At 38.9% G+C, this 22,715-nt stretch overlaps 1 protein-coding gene across 1 annotated transcript in view; it reads right to left on the reverse strand.

Annotated features, from left to right (window-relative positions):
* Positions 1 to 22,715, reverse strand: part of ARHGAP28 (Rho GTPase activating protein 28) — a 148,176-nt gene that overhangs the window by 41,075 nt on the left and 84,386 nt on the right. Inside the window, exons 3-6 of the mRNA XM_081253051.1 lie at positions 21,740 to 21,957; positions 15,998 to 16,090; positions 10,848 to 10,940; positions 3,307 to 3,396 (exon numbers count right to left, since the gene is read on the reverse strand). Of these exons, the coding sequence (XP_081109177.1) occupies positions 3,307 to 3,396; positions 10,848 to 10,940; positions 15,998 to 16,090; positions 21,740 to 21,957 (494 nt within the window). The remainder of the gene's footprint in view (positions 1 to 3,306; positions 3,397 to 10,847; positions 10,941 to 15,997; positions 16,091 to 21,739; positions 21,958 to 22,715) is intronic.

Genomic DNA, 22,715 nt, shown 5'->3' on the forward strand with positions numbered 1-22,715 from the left:
CCTAAAAATAAAGAGGGCTAACTGTATTTTAAAGATTGGGCAAATAAAACTTTCAGTATTTCAGATGATGTCTGCACAAATTATAAAATCAAATGAAAAATTCTAAGAAATAAAAAAGAATTTTCAGAAAGGAAACTATAAAAGAGACTTTTTTGAGTAACAAAAATACTTTCCTTGTATATCCACAAAAACAGACAAGAAGATACCATGAAAAACCCCTACCATTTAAAATACCAATGAAAGCTATTAAGTTCCTAGTAACTAACAAATGAAAAAATGTGTAGGAAAAAATATGAGAGGAAATTATGAAATTTTATTGAAGGACAGAAGATACAAATGGATGGAAAGACACGATTTTTTCTCAGTGGGAAGATGCAATATTTTAAGATGTGAATTCTCTCTGACAATCTTTAAATTCAATGAAATTCTTAGTGGAGTACTAACAAGATTTTTATTTAATGGGTAGTGATAGCCTCAATATAAGTTCATCTGAAAGAAAAAAATTTCTGAGAAGAGGAAAGAAAATTTTGATTCTAAACAATGATGGCAAACTTGTAACAAATTTAAATAAACAAAACATAGAGTCATAGTAATTAGGATAGACCCTGTATACGCAGAGAATTCACTTATCATAAAGGTGCAAATCAAACAAGTAAAAAAGATGAAAGAATGAAAAAGCAAGATGTTGGTCAAGCCAAGGCTATCCCCTTGGAAAAGATAAAGTTAGGTTACCTACTTTATCCCATTCCACAACATAAATGCCAATAGTGATAGTTGTCAAGAGCCTCTGGAGTCTTGGAGATAACAGTAAATAGTCAGTGAGATTTTCCCTGACAGGCCGGCGAGATTTACCTTTATAGGCATCATGGCCAGGACCCCTGAAGCCCTTGCCTCCACTGCACTGGATCACTGGAAATCCCACCATGTAGGAGAAACTGGGGAACCAAACTGGGGTGCCCATGGCTCCTTATAATCAAGAAGCAGGGAAGTCAAAAATGTGTTTACGTCATGGTAAGAAGTTCTAGAATGATTTTCAGTACAGGTGCAGAAAGAGTTAAGTTGGCACCTGTGGGCTACTTTAGCAACTAACCAATTTGTTTAACATTTCAAAGTAAAGATATTATGAGTAACAAACAATCCAAAGTATGTCACACTAGAGACAGGTACCAATGAAAATTTTTTGAGTGTCATTACTGCTGAAACTTTTACTTATGTCATTATTGACATTCAATCAGTTTTCAGAAAAACAAAATGAAAACAAAAACAAAATCTGAGTGACTAACTTACCCCAGGAAGCTCTGTCTATAACTGCCATGCAAGATCATTTTCTTTCTCTTACACTGTCAAACTTTCAAGGATCCTATCTGTAGACAACACGTGTTCAATAAAGGTTTGGTGAATGAATAAATCAATGTATCAGCAAAGAATGAAGAAATAGAAAAACGTCACAAGCATTGTGGTCACAGAGCTGCCATGGAAAAGCCTAGAAAACAGGCCTACCCAACCTCCTCTTCTTTAGCAACTCAACGGTGCAAACACCATGCTTCAAATTCTGCTTGGTGTGTGCACAGAACTACACACAGTACTTTCTTGTTGGCTTATAGAACAGATGAATTCAGCTAGGGGACAGACAAGGGGTCAGAGACAGGAGTTTTCTAACTACCTAACACTAACACTAACTAGAAAGTGGGGAGAACTGCTGCAGGCATGGAGCAAGACTTGCATTTTAGACCGATGACTTGCAGCCACGGCGAGGATGAGATGGAGGGTATAAGCTAAAGTCCGGGAGATCACTTAGGCAGCTGCTTCAGTAACACAGAAAGATGATGAGTTTCTGTATTAAGGAAGTAGCTGTAGGAAAAGAGGGGAGTAGACATATTCTAGAACTATGTACAAGATAAAATCAATAGGTGTCAGAGAAGACAGGTAGAGGTGAGGCTAAGACTTAGGGCTGAGTCTTGGGCACATGGGTACCTCCAGCTGAGACTGAAAATGAAGGATCCTGGGCAAGGCCTTACTTAGAACAGGAATCCCTGGTCACGGGGGGACAGCACAACCATGTAAGGTCTACTGTAGGAAACTCCTCATTTCTAGGAGTTACCAGTATGCAAATGACTTACTTTGTTTTCATCACTAAGTGGGGTGAACTGGAGATTATCTCTAAAATAGAGATATTCTCACTTATTTGCATGACTTACTTTGTTTTCATCACTAAGTGGGGTGAACTGGAGATTATCTCTAAAATAGAGATATTCTCACTTATTTGCATTCCAATGCGTGGTCTTAAATGTGAAAGTAACAGCTGAATTTAAAGTCAGTAGGTCAGAAACTGTGGGTAACCCTTAGCCTATCAGTGATATAACCTGTAGTGAGTGCTACTAACAAAAATCACTCACATTATTTTATGCTTCTTAAATGATCACTATGAAACAAAACAAAACAACCTCATAACCAAAAATCTAAAAACACAACAGAAAAACTCATTCACATGGGGCTAACAGCATTATCTCCCTGAACAATGGGGGTGCACTGGGAGTGCATCGTGCATTATCAACTACCCGGTATATCAAACTCGACAACAGACGAGAAACTACTGCCCAGGAGGACACTGAATGTGCCCCCTCCACCTGCCCGTCTTGTCGTGCTCTTTTGCCTTCCATCAACTTGCCAGTAGAGAACCACTACTTTATCTAACAGGGTCTCTCACTTCTTCTGGCCCATTATGTCACACCCTGCCAGGGCTCCTGCACAGAAACACCAATTGGGGGTTCCCAGTGGAGGTGGGGCGGGGGGAGGAATGACGAGAGTTTGAGACAAAAGTAGAAGTTCTACTACTCAAGGCTGCGTGAGTGAATCTGTCGTAAGTGGAGGGTTTGTTTGGATGAGTCCTGAGATCCAACGCTGGTTACACAGGCAACAGTGGAGAGCCTTCAATATCAGGAGGAGGAAATTTTAATTTATCCTGAAGGTAAAAGGACTTCTGAGTTAAGATGGCAGAGTTAGGACAGATCATATGAACTCAGACAAGGGGTCAAAAGTTAACAAATCGCTCCATGTCTGAGGCTCCTAAAGAACACTGCATCAGTATTAATTTATGGAGTCCTCTTTCAAACTGATCTATTCATTCCTCAGTTTTAAGTCTCTTTCTTCCTAATTGTTGTAAGGCTGGTGGGTCTATTGGCAGCTATGGTTTCCTCACAGTGTTAGTTCAAATTTTTCTCATCTGTTTGAAAGAAATTGCTTCTTCTTGCCTTGAATTTGCAACTTTGCCCTGACATGCAATCATCTGGGCATGCGATGACTTACCATGGAGCCACTCCTGGGAACTGCAAAACTCCCTTCTTCATCTCGGGACCCATCTGACAGGGTAGTGATGTTGAAAGACGCATCATCTGGCTAAATGGAGAAATGAAAGCACCATTCTTATTCAGGCAAATACTTTCTAACATGTTTGTGTATTCCACTACGCGTACGTATTTAGATATGTGTGGCAATACACAGAGTTATGACTGCCAGGGCATGGGCAACTGCACCAGCCCTTCAGGGTTCATCACTGCGAACCACCTAAATGCCTGGCCCTCTGATAGACCCTGGCCCTGTGGCAGACACTGCTCTTGTCTGCCACAAATTCCATTTACCTTAACAATATCTTGGTTTTGTTCCAGGGAGTGAGGTGTTAAACCAGAGAACTTGATTTCCAGGCTTCTTTGCAGCTAAAAGTGATCATGTGACAAGTGTGGTCAATGAGGTGTAAGTGTAATATTAAGAAGAGTGTCTCCAGAAAAGTTAAGGCTTTCCTGACCAAAAAGAGTAGGGTCAGCTGCTACATGCTCATGACAGCACTCTAGGTGACAGCCTGGAGTTTCCAGGCATCTTGCTCCAATGCGGATGATGGATGGCAGAGATGGCTGGGTCTGTGCTAAGGGGTATCACGTGGCTGCCCTGTCACACTTGGACCACCCCCTCTTAAGCATCTCCATGTGAAGCAAAGCAACTCTGACTTTTCTATTACATGCAGCCAAACACAAACTTAACTTGTCTAATCTTATTTTTTTTAAACAGACCCTAGGACTATCTTTCACAGTGATTAGAATTCAATAGCAATAGCACCAAATTGTTTTTTCATTTATAAAGCTTGAAGTAGATTTTTGCTTTAGTGTACAAGGGCATTACTGAAATTTAATAAATGAATATTCTTTTCTTTACTGAAGGAACCTTATGGCAAAATCAAATATATTTGATACTTATAAAAACATATGATATTTTGTTTTTTAAAAAACTGTCACTCATCTTTCTTGACCACATTTTCTAAATTTTCTATAGATGGTATGTGTTACTTTATAAAATAAACATAGGACTCTTTTTTCTTTAAAGGAACAAATAGAACACAAGATCTAGCACAAGAAATTTAAGTCAAGATGGCAAGCTGACAGTCACCTAACTCCCCTCACCCCAAATCACTAAAAATGGCAGAAAACATATATATATATATATATATATATATATATATATATATATATATTTAAAGAAACAGATTGTTAACAGCAATGGAAACCAGCAAAGAATTCCATAGCTGATAGAAATTTCTAGAAGAAAAGCTAATAGAATTGATCTGGTAAAATAAAAACCTCTACTTGAAAACAGCATAAAAGAAAATTTTTTAGAGAGGGAAGAGAAAAATAACAGAATGTACAAAGAGTAGGAAAGGGCCACAGGCATATAGTTAAGAGCTGTTTACAAAATATCGATAGAGGTCAAGTAGACCATCCCTCTTTAAATATGCAGACAGCCCCTAAATATAACCCTAGAACCGCATCCCCCCCCAATTCTGCCTAAATAAAATGAACTAACTGCTTTGGGGTGGGTGGGCTCCTAGTTTGAGTACAGTTGACCCTCTGTCTCCACAGGTTCTACATTTGCAGATTCATCCAACCCAGATGGATAATATTTGAAAAAAAATTCTAGAAATTTCCAAAAAAACAAAACTTGAATTTTGCATATGCCAGTGACTATTTATATAGCATTTACATTGTGTTAGGTATTATAAGTAATCTAGAGATGATTTAAAGTATTCAGGAGGGTGTGTGTAGGTTATATGCACATACCACACCGTTTTATATAAGGGACTTGAGCACACATGGATTTTGGTATCCTGGGGGGTCCTGGAACCAATCCCCCATGGATACTGAAGGAGGAGGGGGTCTAAAAGAGAAGGAACTTGGGAGACCACAACGAAAGAAATGGAGGGGCGACAGAAAATGAAATCAGCTTTGCCTGGATGAAGAATTCTTCATTCCCTTCATCAGTTTTGCATTTGGGGAGTGTTTACTGCACTAACCCACCTGCCCCTTCTATGCATCTTAAAGTTAAGTACACCCCAGTCACTCGCAAAAAAACACACAATCAACAATTTTGGCCTTTTAGTAAAATCAACCTACTCAATTGCAGAGGAAACATACAGCAACTCCCTACAGTAATCAATCAAAATTAATAAAGACTTGCATTATGATTGCAGACAACTTTAGGGGCCCAGGGGTGGTAGTTCCACCTGAAAATGTGCTGGTGTCTTCTGCCTTGTTGAACACTTTTAGCCCTGATGGAGGCTTTGGTGGGTCATCCCACCCTCTTGCTGTGACAGGATTCTGATAGACAGGGGTATGGTGGAGGGACTGCAGAGCTGGACAGGAAAAAACATCCAGGATCCATAGTCTTGGTGAGAAGCTCTCCCTGCACTGTAAACTTGGGGACTCTTGCTGTCACCTGACAGGAGATGTGCGCTTCCCTAATCAGATGGTGCTTGCATGTGGGCAGGACTCCACTGCTTGTATCACTTACTGCTACGCATTCCAAAAGCTAGCATGTTCTCCACACAAGATGTTTACGTTTGGAAAATAACTGGGAAAAACTAAATTTTTGTTTCTTAGTTGATACTGAAAATAATGAAAAAAAATTTACATGGTAATCTGTTATTTTTCCATATGAGCTCACCCACAAGGACCAAGCTTTAGTTGACAACATCCTCCACTTAGAATACACGTTTAAAAAATTAGTTTCTGTTGTTGCTGTTTCTGCCTGTAGATGCTTTCTTTAAAAGATAGAATTTAGTTATTTTTGATTTATTGAATTATTCCTAGCTGAGTTTAAGAGTTATGGGTGATGGGGCTGAGGATGGCTTGTTTGCCAACAATCTGAATTATGTTGCATCTTTACCAATGAGAAATCAGAATATACATCCTTTATACTAAATGAATGTATTGGCGGCATTATTCATAATAGCTCAAAACTGGAAACAGTCCACATGTCCATCATCAGGTGAATAGATACACCAATAGTAGTATATTTACACAATGGATTATTGTTAGTAATAAAAGTACTAAATTTCTAATACACGCAACAAATGGATAAATCTAAAAATTATTCTGAGTGAAAGAAGCCAGACACAAGAGTTCATATTAATCTCAATAGGGTTTGCCTCTGCAGGAGAGGGAGGACAACTGACTGGAAAAGGCCTGAGAGAAATTTCTTTGGTGATGGAAATGTTTTCTATTTTGACTGCCTGTAGTTATATGAGTGAAAACACTTCTTCAAACTGAATTATATACCGAAAATGCATGCACTTTAAAATATATATATATATATATATCAATAAAAAAGACACAGAAATAATCTCCTTCCTTACAAATAATATAATTCTTATCTTCAAGGGGCTATTGCTCTATGAATCAAGAACCTACAGCTACCATATTGGGTAAATCAGAGAGAAAAAAGTTGTTCTTGGGAAATAAGAATATGTTTGCTGAAATGTACAAGGAGAAAGACAAGCTTAAAACAAAACAAAACAAAACAGAATCATGACCAAGAAAAAAATTACTAATCTGGAAGATAAAGATGAAGAAATCAGAGCAAACAGACTAACAGGAGAGAAAATTTAGGAGATACTGAAATTCAATTCAAGCAAAGCAGGAACCATCTAATATGTGTTCTAGAAGGGGGGAACATAGAAAATGAGGAGAAAAAAATAACTTAAGACATAATAGAAGACAATGTCCATAAACTGAAGAAAGAAATCAGTTCTCAGAAAGAACTCACTGAGCAGTCACCAAGATGAATGAAATAAGGGGCGGATTCTTGTGAAAGTTCAGAATTCCAGCAATAAATTCAAAATTCAAAAAAGTTGTAGATAGAGAGGGCAAACACAAAAAGCTTATTTATAAAGGAATAAGATTCAGGCAACCAAAGAAGAGAAAAGAAACCCAGATTGTCATGTAAGAGTGCAAAAGTAGGTCAATGAGCAATATGAGAAATGCCACTGGGTGGGTTTTCTCCAGGAGAGCTAAGGTTTTCTGTTAACAACAAACAGTCAGTTGGCACATGTTCCTAACGGGATCCAGAGTTTGCTAACATTTTGTAAGTTTAAGGATTAAATCCACGTGTTATGGTGGAAGCGTGAAAGGAAAAAGTTAGAAGTTTCGTGCTAAGGTTGGCACTGCATTGCACTGCAGTTGTACTAGCCTTGGTTTATCCACCATTAGTTGCTCACTTTGTGATTAAAACAAACTCCTACTTGTTTAAACCCAGGTTCCTTAGATTTTCTTTACTACAAAGCAAACACAGATGCAATTGATCAGTTTTAACAGAAGGTATGATTGTATTTTGCAGTGAATTATAAATCAATAGCAAATGTAGCTATTTGAGTTTCACTTAAGACATTGGAAATAAACTAGATGGAAATAAACTAGATGGACTACTTTGCCTTTGAATTAACTAACACCTCTAATGACTAATTCATTTATGTTGACTACACGAAAGGAAAATGTTTCTTTTGTCTATACAAGTGATTTGTAGAGTAGTTTGTAAGGACTTTAGACTGGGTTGTAAGCCTTCTTTACAGGTTGTAAATCTTCTGTAAATCTTTTGTAAATGCCCAGATTTAGTGGCATTTGTGATTTAGAGTCAAGATTCAACCATGTATAATATATAGACAATAGACAATCATCTATATTATAATAGACAATTCCTTTATTGTAAGTAGCTTATTACAAAATAAATGTGTTGGATATTAAAGAAATCATAAAATATTATATGGACTCTTTTGTAAAGGTTTCTTGAGATAGATTATAAAGTATACAATTTGATGAGTTCTGACAAATATATAGACCTATGAAACCATCACCACAGTCAAGACAATGTACAAAACCAGCACTCCCCAAATGTCCTCATGCCCCTTTGTCATCCCTCCTTCCCTCTCCTCACCAACCCCTAGGCAATCACTGATCTTCTTTCCCTCACTATAGGTTTACATTTTCTATAATTTCATATAAATTGAATCTTTTTTGTCTGGCTTCTTTCACATGGCATAATTATTTTAAGATCCATCCATGCTGTGTATATCAAATGTTCATTGCTTTTTATTGCTGAGAAATATTCTATTGTATTTATATATCACAATCTGTTCACATATTTAGCTGCAGGTAAAACTGGGTTCTTTCCAGTTTGGGGCTATTAAGCTATAAACATTTGTGGATAAGTCTTCATATGAATATATATTATCTATGAGTAAAATGGCTGGGTCTATATGGAAGGTATGTGCTTAATATTTTAAGAAACTACCAAATTATTTTCCAAAGTGGATGGACAATTTTACATTCCTACCAGCAATGTATGAGAGTTCCAGTTGCTCTGCATCCTTAGCACCAGTCGATACGGTCAGCTTTTTTAATTTCAGCCATTCTACAGGGTACGTAGAGATAGCTCATCTTGGTTTTATGTGCATTTCCATAATCACTAATGATACTGAGCACTTTTCATGAGATGATTCACCATCCAAATCTCTTTCTTGGAGAGGTGTCTATTCAAATCTTTTGCCCATTTTAAAATATGAGAAAAGACCAAACAAAATTTTATCACTGGAAAGCTCCAACTATGTTCTTGAAACAGAAAGTTGATTTGTTTTCAAAAGTAGAGGATTTGTGTGATTAAGTCGAAGGAACTAGGACTTCCCTGGTGGCCCAGTGGCTAAGACTGCACTCCCAATGCAGGGGGCCCGGGTTCAATCCCTGTTCAGGGAACTAGATCCCACATGCATGCCGCAACTAAGAGTTCACATGCTGCAACTAAAAGATCCTGCATGCCGCAATGAAGATCCCACATGCCACAAGTAAGACCCGGCACAGCCAAATCAATCAATCAATCAATCAATCAATCAATCAATATTATTTTTTTAAAAAAGGCGAGGGAACTAAAGCTTAGAAATACCAGCAGAGAACAAATTGTGGATAATTTTAATATAAAAAGAAAGAGTTGGGGCTTCCCTGGTAGCACAGTGGTTAGGTATCTGCCTGCCAATGCAGGGGACATGGGTTCGAGCCGTGGTCTGGGAAGATCCCACATGCCAGGGAGCAACTAAGCCCGTGCGCCACAACTACTAAGCCTGCACTCTAGAGCCCACGAGCCACAACTACTGAGCCTGCGAGCCACAACTACTGAGCCCATGAGCCACAACTACTGAAGCCTGCGTGCCTAGAGCCTGTGCTCCGCAACAAGAGAAGCCACTGCAATGAGAAACCCGCGCACCGCAATGAATAGTAGCCCCCGCTCGCCACAACTAGAGAAAGCCTGCATGCGGTAACAAAGACCCAACACAGCCAAAAATAAATAAATAAAATAAATAAATTTTTTAAAAAAGAGTTATGTATTATTTCTGTAAACAATAGGGATTATATTCTGGAATAAAATGGGAGAGTTAAGTCAATGACCAAGATTTCTCTCCTAAAACCTAGTAGAGTCAACAAAACATAATGAAAAAAAGAAAAAAGAATCCCAGCAATGTTCACACGAGTGGGGGTCAGAGAGAAATATTCCAGGAATAATGTAAATTCTTTTCCAAAATCTGCTTCCCTCCTAATCAAATGGAGACACTTTTGAAATAGACAACTACTATCTCCTCCAAATCATGAGGGAAAACAACTGAAGCTGTGAGTAACCACATCTGGGGTCAGTATGAGCAGAGCCTTTGAAACTCAGTCTCTCCCCAACACCATCTCAGTAGGGAGGAGGGAACCTATTGGAGTCACCATTTTGCTTTTTTCTACCTGGGAGGAAGTTAGGGGAGGGAATATGAGGATGGAAAAATTAAAGGAAAGGTAGAGTACATAAGCTCCACCAAGGGAGAGAAAAGATAGCTTAGGATAGAAGTGCAAGTAAAAACAGACGTGAGAACAGGCTCTGGCTAAACCATAAATAAAGCAATCTTTCCCGTTTGTAAACTGACAGAAGCTGGATCTTTCTCCCAATGTTTGCCTGACTTTGCCCTCCTCTGGGTAAGTGGGGAGTGGAAGTGGCTCTGGGGAAAGGCAGGGGGATGGGGAAGGGGAGGGGCACTAGACACCTAGGGTGAAGAGTGTGGTCAGAACTAAGATGCCTGGTGTTCGCCCTGCACCAGGGATACAGTGGACAACCTGAGGACACCTACTGCTATCCTGAGACCTGACGTCCATAGCTGGTGGAGCTGTGACTCAATGGAACCAACACTCTTATGAGAATTTTTCAAAATAAAAGAAAAATGGAAAGGAACTACATCTGTCATAAAGAAATGCCTACCATCGTTGGTTTTCTGGTTTTGTATCTGTTTTAATAGAGCATGTAGTTGTTTGTGGCTTTAACTATTAAACTCGGGTTCATTTACTGATGAATGGCTTCCTACAAATCAAATAAAGGTAGATAGGCATGCTGACAGCTGTAGTTGTCCAGCCACCTGAATTATGTTGCGTTGTTTTGAAGTTTTGCATGATTGTCTTGAAAGAACGGCTTCTCTTTTCATCCTTACCCCCAGTTCTCCTACCACTTACCAAGGAACCACCTGTTTTGATAACTCCCGGCAGCTCTTTTTCCTCCTGGGTGCCGTCCAACTGACTAGGATGGTTGTCACAGGTATCGCCTGGCTGATGAAAGAAATGAAAGTCATTTTTATCCAGGCATATCTTTCGCTATGTGATTGTTTATTCAATTATACATTACACTAGAATCTGTATAAATGCACAGCCATACACAGAGTTAATGACTATAGTGCAAATGGTAGCATTCACCCATTCCTCCAAAAGGATACTGAGCCTCATAGATGTCATGCACTGCAATAGAAATGAGTCTCAAAAGCAGACACTGCTACCTGCTTGCCAAAACCCACTTTTCTTTTCTTCTTTAACATATGAATATCATGATCTTGCTCCAAGATGCTGTGTGCCTATCTAAAAGGACTAAGTGTGATCATGTGATGGTTCCGTCCAAAGAGATTCGAGTGAAACCCTGCTTGGTAGAGCATCCAGGAAGGCTCATGTTTTCTTGTTGAAGTGCATGGAATCAGCTGGCTGATGCTTCTCCCAGAACATGGGCATGGTACCTGTGATGCCCAGACATCCTGTAAGCATTAAATACTAGCCTGTATGCTGAGTGGAACAGAATGGAAAGATAAAAATTTGGTAGGTCCATGAGAGGGATATTAGTCAAACCAGCCACAAACTTCTTATTTTGTAAGGAAAATAAACCTCTAATTGTCTAAGTCAGGAAGCTTACTGATTAAACTATGCTACTTAAAAATCAGACTTTATGACTGTATTTTGGAGTGATTTACAAATCAAAAGCCAGAGTATTCAGGGTTTTTTTTCATTATGAAACTGGAAAAACATTAGACTGATTATCTCACAAACACATATGACTGAACCAAATATTTCATTCCCATCACTGAGTATTGGAAAAGCTCTGATTTTCACTATGCAGCAAATGGATTTGAGACTATTCTAATTGTCATGTGCTGCACTGTAGGCCTTGTGCATATGCTCTAAGATTTTTAGCAGCATTTGTGATATAATGGCATTTCCCAAAATTAGATGCAAATATTCTACTCCATGATTAAAGCAACTTTTTGCAGAATTAAGCATACTGGATATTAATGAAATAAACTTTTACATGAGACCTTAGAAACATTTTTCATCTGGCTTTTCCATATTTTCTAACTTTCCCCCAATGTGTATGTATTATATTGCTATGAAGAACACACATCTCTTTGGAAGGGGAAACAATGTTGAAAAGGCAGTACAAGAAAACTTAGGTCAGGATGGAGGTCAGAGAGTGTACCACTCCCAATCACTCAGAATTAGAGAAAGGGTGTATTTTTTAAGTATAGCTCCAAGGGCACTGAAAACCAACAAAGTGTTCTAATAACAGATTAAAAATTGTTAGACATTCCTGGAAAATAAGAAGTAAGTAATTTATTTCATAATTGTAAAGAAATTCTCAGCCTAAGGATAGCAAAAGACAAAGAAAGGGCAAATCCACAAAAAAGCAAACAACCAACCAAGCTAAGAATGAAAACCACACAGGACAAGAAGGGGCCCCAGGGCAATGGCTAGGATAATTTATTGTGTTTCCTTAATGGAAGGGCCCGACAGAACTCCCAACAGTTCCCTTTACACTGAACAGCAGACAGCAGCCACGTATGGACCCAAGGAAAGCACTCTGAATGAAGTGAACTACCTGCCTTGGGAAGATGCCCAGGGTTGGGACCAAAAGAGACCTCAACATCAGGTCACTCTGGACCTTCATGAAAGACATGGATGGGAGAATAAAAGGAGAACATGAGTTTTGTCTGGGAATGATGTCATTTGCCACTCTCCCTTTGGCACTGAAGGTACGTGCATGCGTATATTTGTGTGTGTACGTGTGTATGTACGTGTGTCTACGCATGCACACATGCACGGACTCACCCATGTGTGCTGTTAAAATAATGTCTATTCACATACCTTACTGCTTACACAGGACCCAAAGTCAGCCCTCTTATTCAATAAAGAGCCCTTTGGGAAAATATCTATATAATAGCAGAGAAATCATACAGCAATGACATATCCTAAAAGTCGTTAACTAGTCAATCCAGACCATCTCTAAGGATCATCAGCCACTGGAGAAAAATCAACATTATAAAAAAGTCAGCTGTGGAGAAAATCAACATTTTGAAAACAAAGTATAGTGATATACATTCTGGGAGAAAGAGGTAATTGAGGGAAGAGAAAAAGGCTTATAATGATTTAATAATTTCAGAGAGATCTGAGAGACTATTGCAATCATAAATCAGGACTAACTATAACAATAAAGGGTGATCAGTGAAAAAAGGAGGAGTTCTTATGAAGTAACAGTATGATCGCTGAATTTAAAAATCAACAGGGACCCAATTATAACCACTCATAACAAAAATTAGAATTAGGTTTCCACAAAATGATGTAGACAAAATCTGCTAGCATACAGAACAAATGGAAAAAAAAGACATGGGAAATATAAGAGACAACTTAGAGCTGTGTGAGTTTAATGTAAGAAATGAAAAGAAGAAGAGAGAAAATGGAGATAATGAAGTAAAAGAAATAATGGGAAAAGAATGTTCAGAACTGAAAGGAAACATGTTTCAGAAACAAAAAGCTGAGTGCTGGATCATGATTAAAAAAAAAAAAAAGATTTCATATCCTGAAGGCAGTTCAGGTCTCTAACAACAAAGATAAACCTAAAAGCTTCCAGAAATATAAAAATGAGAGCAGGATGCAAATAAAGGAATGATTTAGAGAGGCATCAGACTTCTCAACATTAACACTATATGAAAAGCAAAGAGATTAATATTTACAAATTTCTGAAAGAAAATGATCAACAGCCTAGCATACTGATACTAACCAGTTTAGGATTTAAGCTTTTTAGTTATTAAAATTTAGTATCCAGAGATATTTCTTGCCAGATTTGCTCAAAGGATAAAAGATGCAATCTGCTAAGAAGATGTAACAGTTTGTAATATATGTGATTATGGAAATTAGTATTTCTACTATTCTCTGTGGTCATTCTGGTGGGCTAGCCCTCATCCTCCTCCAGGGATAAAGAGCAGTACTGCTTTCTCATTCTATAAACTGGTGAGTAGTTCAGGGATGTGGCTGGAATAAAACTTAATCGTTCTCATCCACCTCAGTGGGAGATTTCTTCATGTGTTCGTCACCACACTTGCCTTTAACCTTTAAAAGATGACGAGACCATCAAAGAATTGAAATAAAAGGGATAGTGATAAAAGAGAAAAGAAACAAAATAAGCATAGACTCATCATGAGAGTCCATGGCTGGACGTAGAGTGTCATTGAGGCAAAAAGATCTAAAATAAGACTCACTCTTACACGTTGTCTTGACATCCGGTAAAAGCGGGAGGTCCGTAAGTGGTCTAAGCCCAAGTTCCCCTCCCACTTTGCTCCCTCAGATAAGGTCCCCTAGTAAGACAACACTCCTTACCCAGGGGGCCAGACACAGTTCTTGCTTATCCCTGAGTAGTGGGTTTCAGTTCCCTGTCCACCCATGGAATTATTCAAACAAGCCAATCCATCCTCTGTGAGAACCAGGGGGGCACTCCCCCTCTTGATACTACAAAGCCTGGTTGTCCACTCTGTTCCCAAGTGCACCCCACATGTGGCTCTGTATGGTGTGCGGTGTCCTCCCTCCCTGGGCTGTGAGAACATGTGATAACTTGCTGTTGTCTCATCTTTCCAGTGTCAGGTGTCATGTGCTGAGCCGTCCCTATAACCCCAGGGTGAAGAGGAAGCAATCAAAACACTAGGTAGAGGCAGGTGGGGTGAAAAGCTCATAGAAATCGTTCTTTGAAAACACCCCATGTCTACTCTGACTTGCCCCTCCTCTAGCTGAGAGAAGAGGTAGTGGCTGCTGTGAAGGGGAGAGGGCGGGCAGAGAGGAACAAATGCCTGGATCAAGTGTCCTGGCCGGAAGGATGGTACAGAAGACTCCCTGAACCGAGGGGAAAATCTTCCAACTCAACAGAAAATGTAAAGACCTCTGACTAGACAGAGTTCACACTCTTATGAGAAATGCAATGAAATTAGAAAAAAATTAGAGACAAAAATCTGAAAACAGGATTGCTCACAGCCCCAGCTGACCACCCTCCACCTCCAGACCTTGACCTACCCTCAGGCAACAGAAGAGCAGCCAGAACACAAACTGGCCACATCCAAACCCTTGAGCAGAATTTTGGAAGGTACCAGGGGCTAGCCTGTATCAAGACAATTGGAAGATGTGGACAGAGTGCCCCACATAAAATATATGCAAGATGAAGGTAAACTGTCATCATCATCATCATCATCATCCTCATCTTCATCAGATCAAGAATGGTACAGGGGTTACTCTTAGAACAACAAAGAATCCCTCTTCCTCTGCTAGGAAAGAAAATAAAGAGCTAAAAAGAAGGAAACACATACAAGCATGATAGAGGAAGGTCTCTTACTGTAAATTTTCTGCTGCCATGAGTCCAGGTGGAGGAAGATGTCAGGAACCCATGTCCTTCTCAGGGTGAAGGGTCACCACTTCAGTAAGAGGACCCAGGCCTCATGCCAGGAGGTACAGATCACAGCATGAGATTCATCTCTTTCACTGAAATAGCTTCACTGACAGTTTGGAACTCAGATCATCACTCTTTGAAACTTTGTACTAAACTGGGTGAGGTGGGCTCTAAATAAAATGTGTTTACCTCCTGTGCAAGACTGTGCACTTTTTCCACTTATTGTTACACGTCCAAGATGCTATAGTGCTGCGTCCCACAATATATTTACATTTAGAAAGTAATTTAAATGTCAAAATATTTCTTACAGTGACAATTAAATTAATTTGGAAAGATTTATAGAAGGTAGCATAAAATTTTCCACTATGCACTCAGCAAAGAGAACAATAGTTTAGCTGATGACCTCCCACATGTACTGACTTCTGGCTGTGGCTGCAGCTGCAGCTGTGATTGTTTTTGTTATTGTAGGTACAAGTAGGCCCCATAGTATTTGCGGATTTAACTATTTAATTATTCATTCCTGAGTCTGAGTCCCTTTTTTTCTTCATTGTTCCAAGGTAAGTAGGCTTTTTTTTTTTTTTTAAACTTTCCAGGCTGCCTTGAAGTAACCACTTCTCCTGACCCCCTTGCTCTGTCTTACCAGTTGACCATTTCTGCAGGGAACTGCTGGCATCCCTTCTTCATCTGGGTTCACATCCAAAAGAGGAGCTGGGATACAACAAAAATCATCTGGCTATTGAGAAAAATGAAAGTGCATTTTTATTCAGGCATGTTCTCCCAAGGGTAACTGCATTTAATCACGTGTTACGCATACGATGTGCACATTCATACAGACTTGTTGAGACACCCACAGATATGACTGCCTATGCACTGATCACTGCATTTGGCCACTTAGCAGCCAGTCCTGGGAGCTCACCACACACCAGGCCCAGTGACAGACACTGGTACGTGTGGAAGATCCTGTCAACCGCCTGCCCCAAACCCAGTCACCTGTCTTCCTTAATAGGATCCTGATTTTTTTTTTCAGGAACTTTTGTGTACAGTGAAAAAATATCAATTTCCCAGGCTCTCTTGCAGCTAAGGATGATTGTATAACATTTCTAGGCAACGAGAGGTAACTGGAATTCTACCAAGTAAGATTTCTGGGAAACCTAAGTCAGAGAGATAGAGTCAGTTGGTACAAGCTCCAGGAACCACCAGGAACATGGGCATGGTGGCAGGAGTGGCCCAGCCCCCTTGGCAAGCAAAAGAATGAAGGCCACATGTGAAAGACAAAATAGAAAGATGGAAGGAAGCTGGGTCTATGCTAGAGCAAAGATCAGTTTCCTCTGAAAGAGAGAAAAAGCAAATTCGTATTTGTATAACTCATGATTTCTTGGGTTTTATGTGCCATGCAGTCAAATGTATATGTGTGATGTAACATTTTTTTAAGGACTGTATGCCTATATTTATACAGTTAATTATGAGTTAGTCCCACCTTTAACTGTTTATCAGTTATGAAGTTGGAAATATATTAGATTGACTATTTTGCTCAGTTAAATGTGTTACTGAAGGTAATAATTGATTCACATCTTCTGAATATTAGAAAAAATCTGTCTGAGCACTGAACTTCTGCTCATGATGAAATGGACTGTAGACCTTGTATTATGTATCCAAAGGGTGATTTAATATCTGTGATTTACTGTATAAGAGCTCTACCAAAACAAGGGTTAAATATTCTATTCTTTTATGGTTAGAATTTCACTGAAAATTATATTCATTGGATATTTAATTAAATCATAAAATTTTATCTGGGCCCATAGAAGTAATTTTTTACCTCGCTTGTCCATATTTTCTAAATTTCCATTAAAGACGATGTATTACTTTTATAATAAGGAAAAAAACACATTTTTTGAAAGGAACAAATACTACTGAAAAATCAGCATAGGAAAATTGGATCAAGATATCACAATGCACATACCACATTCTCCTCCCCCTGCAAATCGCTCAAAATGTCAAAGAGATACCTTTCTCAAAGAGTAGATCTAGAAACCACTAAACATTTCCATTAGCAGAACAGAAATTGTTGGATGCTCCTGGAAGATAAACAGCAAGCAAAAGCGGTTTGATAAGGGTAGAGAAAAACTTCAGCCTGAAAAAAGGTATAAGAGAAAAACCTGTGGAAGGTAAATGCTGAAAAAAAGCAGAAAAAGCACATATCCAGAATGAAAATAAAAACAGCAGGAAGGCATTGCCCAATTCAGAAGGCAACAGCTGTTTAGAAGAACAGCAGGCAGCAGCTAAATGTAATTCCAGGATAAAACCCAAGTGTCCCCTTGGTGACAGAGTGACCACCTGCCTTGGGAGTGGTAGTGGCTGTCCTAGTATGGGTGCGGTAGTCCCGGATAGAAAGAATGTTGAATTGCACTTTATTAGGGCCTTCTAAAAGGATATAGACAGGAGTATAAAAAGGAAAGTTGGGTTTGCCTGAAAAGGAAACAAATTATGATTCTGCAGGATCTTGTTATTTTGGCATTGATACCATATTTATTTCTTAAAGTGAAGTGTGACAGTTGACATTGACACACTTCACCACTCACACAGGCCCAGACTCCTGTTCTGGGGGAGAGTTTTTGGGAGAAAACGGGTCTACATAACTGCATAAGAAATATATGACCACTACCTATATTAATCAATCAGTCAATCTAGTTCTCCATTAATGAATATAAATCAATATCCAAAGATTAAAGTTAATTGAACAATAGCAATGTAATGATGCCAAAAATAAACAGATGACCCTGAAGGAAAGAGATAATTCAAGGAAAAAAGAGAACCTTGGAATTTAAGGTTTAATTTACTACCTTCAGAGTGCTGAGAGGCTACTGTGGCTGAGAAACAAGAACAGATCACAAAATAAAGGAAAAATTAGGGGAAAGGAGGGGCTTCAGTAAGTTCATAAGAGGACTATTAAAGTTTTAAAAATTAATGAAAGGTAAAAGTGTTAATACAACCAAGGCCAAATTAATGATATAAAAGATGAAGTTGAAGGGACAGCCAAGAATGTAAAGCAAACATACACACAAACAAAGCTTGGAAAATAGGACATTTAAGAGATATTGGGGCTTCCCTGGTGGTGCAGTGGTTGAGAGTCCGCCTGCTGATGCAGGGGACACGGGTTCATGCCCCGGTCCGGGAAGATCCCACATGCCGCGGAGCGGCTGGGCCCGTGAGCCGTGGCCGCTGAGCCTGCGTGTCCGGAGCCTGTGCTCCGCAACGGGAGAGGCCACAGCAGTGAGAGGCCTGCGTACCGCAAAAAAAAAAAAAAAAAAAAAAAAAAGAGATATTGAGATTCAATCCAAACAATGAAACAATCATCTAACAACAATCATCTAACAACAATCATCTAATATCCAGAAGGAGACAGTGAGAAAATGAAGGGAATAAATACTTGTTTTAAACGTTAGAAGAAAATATTCAGAATGAACAAGCTGAAGAATGAAAGAGCTCACTTGGTAGTGACCAGGATGAATTCTTTTAAAAAGTAAAACTGCTAAAATTTCAAGGTTCCAACAATAAAAATGAAATTCACAAAGCTTCCACATTTGTATATAAAGGAATGAAGTTGATGTAGATACTGTGCTTCCCCACAGCAATGGTGCGTGAGAGAAGATAACGGACAAATATTTTCAAAATTCTGAAGAAAAATGATTTTGAACCTGGGATTCTATCTGCAAAAAATTAAGAAAAAAACTAGGATAATCTACATATCTATTTTTTAAAGTATTTATATCTTCATTTGGTGAGTATAGTGGGTCAGATTCATAATTCTAAGACTAATGGAAAATTACCTTATGCAACTTGTAATGTTAAAACTTCATTACAAAAATGGAATGAAAACTTTATGTAATTGTTCTATTAATGTAGGTAAACGATGACAAAGACAGAAACAAAGAATAGGAGAGAATAAGGAAGGGAGAGCGGGGAAGAGAAAAAGGAGGGAGGAATTGGTATTCATGATGTCAAATCCAAATAGGAAACTTAAAAGAGTTTAGGTATATTTCTAAGAACCTCCAAGTCTATTTACCTGCAGAAGCAGATGCTGAATTTTTTAGGAAAAAACAATCTTGTGATAATGTTTATTAGGACTTACACATTGTAAATATACCGTATTTTTAAAAGGCTGGCTTTATATGGCTTTTTACATTTTTGACAAAGAACAATGTGAATTTTTAAGCAGCATAATACAATGCCAGGCTTTCCCTGACTTCCAGATGCCCCACTTCTCAAGACAGCACAAGACCTCTACTCCCTAGAGTATATGGTCATTCTTTTACCTGTGACCACTCCCCCTGCCTCATTCCCTATTCTCTCTAGAACTGGGGCTTCCGCAGCAAGACTGGGGGGTATGTGGGAGAAGAAGAAGGCAGACAGGAGGAAGAGCCCCCGGGGCTACTCCCCTTACCCACCAAGAATGCGGCCCTCTCTCTGCCTTTGCTGGAGTTAAACACCAAACAGTTTATTGCACTTACATGTTACGGAAAAGTAAGACTCTTCATTTCATTTTATACTTAAGCCCTAATGCGTAAGTGCCCACCTTACGATTCCCTTCGGGGTCCAAGTGAAAGAAACGGGAGGAGCACTGCTTCTATGTGACTATAGTGCAACGTTTTGGGAAACCTAGAGAGTCTAGTTATGCATTTTCTTGAGTAACTGGAGGATTCAGGAGAAGCTATAGACCCATATTTTGCAGTTTGCTAGGGAAGAGGAAAAATCTTAGTCTGAAGTAGCTGGAAACAGAAATGGGGAAAGGATGCATGTAGGCCAAGTTCTTAGGATTCTCTCAAGATGATCTGGGAGATAACTGGAAAATGACCCAGGGAATTTAAACCTGCAGGGTAAACCTTTTCTTTGATAGGCATCTTGTCCAGGACTCATGTGGCTGGAGCCCTAGCCTCAAGCTGTGGGCATCACCTTTACTCAGTTACAGCTTGAGACAATCTCACCTTCCAAGAAGACCCAGGTTTCAACTAAGCTGAAAGTTCAAACAGCGTAGAACTCAAAATGGCTTACCTTGAGAATATCATTATATACAGCAGAGGATTCTAGAACTGTGTTCATTATACTGGCTACAAGCCACATGTGACATTTTAGATTCAAATCAATTACAATTAAATACAATTAAAATTTTAGTTCCTTACTTACACTAGCTACGTTTCAAGTGCTAATGCCACATGTGATGGGGGCTACCATATTGGACAGCACAGAAATAAATCATTTCCATCACTGTAGAAAGTTCTAAAGGACAGCGCTCTTCTAGGACATTGTAAACACAAATACAAAGCTTAACTTTGTATATGTGAGCTGCCCTGGCAACACCCCACTGTGATTAATGTATCTAAGAGAAGATTTGACTTACAGACAACCTTAACTAACTCAAATTAGAGACTGTCTTCAGTTATGCCAGCTACCCAATATCCTTGAAGTTTTAATTTATGTCACTATTGATATTACAATTAAACAGATGAGAAACCTAAATCAAAGTGATTAACCAACTTGCCCCAGGCAATTTTACCTGTGACTGCAGCAGAATATCAAGTTCCCCTTTTCCTATATATGAATTACCCCAAAGTTCCAAGAATCCTATCTGCATAGAACCTGATATAAGAATTGCACAGAGAATGGATCCAGTAATTATCTGTTGCATCAATGATGCAATTATTTCAATGCAACACTGCAATGATGCAATAAATGGATGAATGAGTGAACTGAAAAGCAGAGCTACCAGTAAAACAACCACAGAAATAGGAGGACATGACTCAGCCTCAGAAGTAAAACTGCGGCCGTGGAATAGCCAAGGGTACGCTGGAATTTCAACCAGCCATTTCTCAGAAAACATGTGATGCTTCCTTTATGGTTTTTTGAATCATTCTCTGGCCCATTTGATTAATGCTGTATCTTTCACTTTTCACCATTTTAATTTCTTTGAGCATAAAGGGTACCCTAACCACTCTCCCATCCCTACCCCCAAGTAAAACAAACTACACAGACTTGCTCATAATACTTGGGCCCACTTCTCTGGGACTCCTTTGCCTGTCCACAGAGTTTCCATTCAGTGCTGAGGTTTAAGTAAAGGCTCCGTGTATCCCATCCACAAAGACTTGCTCCATTACCAAAGAAGTGATCAACTTCAAAAGAAGGGAATAAATTTTGTGTGCAGGGAGACTGCTGTATGGTGAATAAGAAATAATCACTTAAGTTTCAAATTTGCAAAATTTTCAGTTTGCTGTCTGCTTTACCTTTCTCTTAAAGCTAGAGGATGACTGACCTTTTCTGATAATTTTTCCACATTCCCCTTCCCTCCCCTCAATCAAACCAAACCTTTTGAGCCCTGCTCACTACTTACAGGAGATTCGCTGACTCCAAAGATGTCTCTGACATCCCTGACGGATTGCTTGTTCTTTTTTCTCATGGTTTGAGTGTAAGTATTGTATCTCTTCTTCACTGCAGCTGCTTGGGTTCGAGTCAAAGTAGAGAGCAAGGCTTTGCCATCCTCCTCTTCATCACCCGAGATCAGGGTTGATAAACCTACATCTTGCAACCACTCTGCTTCAAGTTCTCCTTCTGTAAGATGAAGTTTCCAAGAGAAGGTTAGAATATTCTGAGATTGGAAGCCATGTGTATCTGTGAGTCTGTACACATCAGCGAGTAAGAAATAATCACTAGACAATATATTAAGACCATCCTGGACCTTGAGGACATTATGCCAAATGAAATAAGTCAGACAGAGAAAGAAAAACACCAAACACCATATGATCTCATTATATGTGGAGTTTAAAAACAAAACTAAGCAAAAAGTCCGAGCTCATAAATATAGGGAACGGATTGGTGCTTACCTGAGGCCAGGAGTGGAGGGTGGGCGAAATGGGTAAAGGTGGTCAAAAGGTACAAACTTCCAGTTATAAAAGAAAATAAATAAGTCATGGGGATATCATGTACAGCATGGTAACTATAGTTGATAATGCTCTATTGCATATTTGAAAATTGTTAAGAGAGTAGGATCTTCAAAGTTCTTACCACAAGAAAAAACATTTTGTAACTATGTGTGACAATGGATATTAACTACACTTATTTTGGTGACTATTTCACAATGTATTCAAATATCTAATCATTATGTTTATACCTGAAACTAATATAATATTGCATGTAAATTAAACCTCAAAAGAAGTTAAAAGACCATTCTTTTTCCCATAGTAATTGTGGGAACGGCCTATAGGAATGAATAAAAGGTCTGTATTGTATTTTTTTAAGTAAGTCAAATTTTTAAAGTATCTTCTAGTAGAGTAAGGTTATTTGGCAGATTTGGGAAGGTAATTTTCCTT

Source organism: Mesoplodon bidens (genome assembly GCF_964165515.1).
Source record: "Mesoplodon bidens genome assembly, chromosome: 13".
Classification (NCBI taxonomy): domain Eukaryota; kingdom Metazoa; phylum Chordata; class Mammalia; order Artiodactyla; family Ziphiidae; genus Mesoplodon; species Mesoplodon bidens.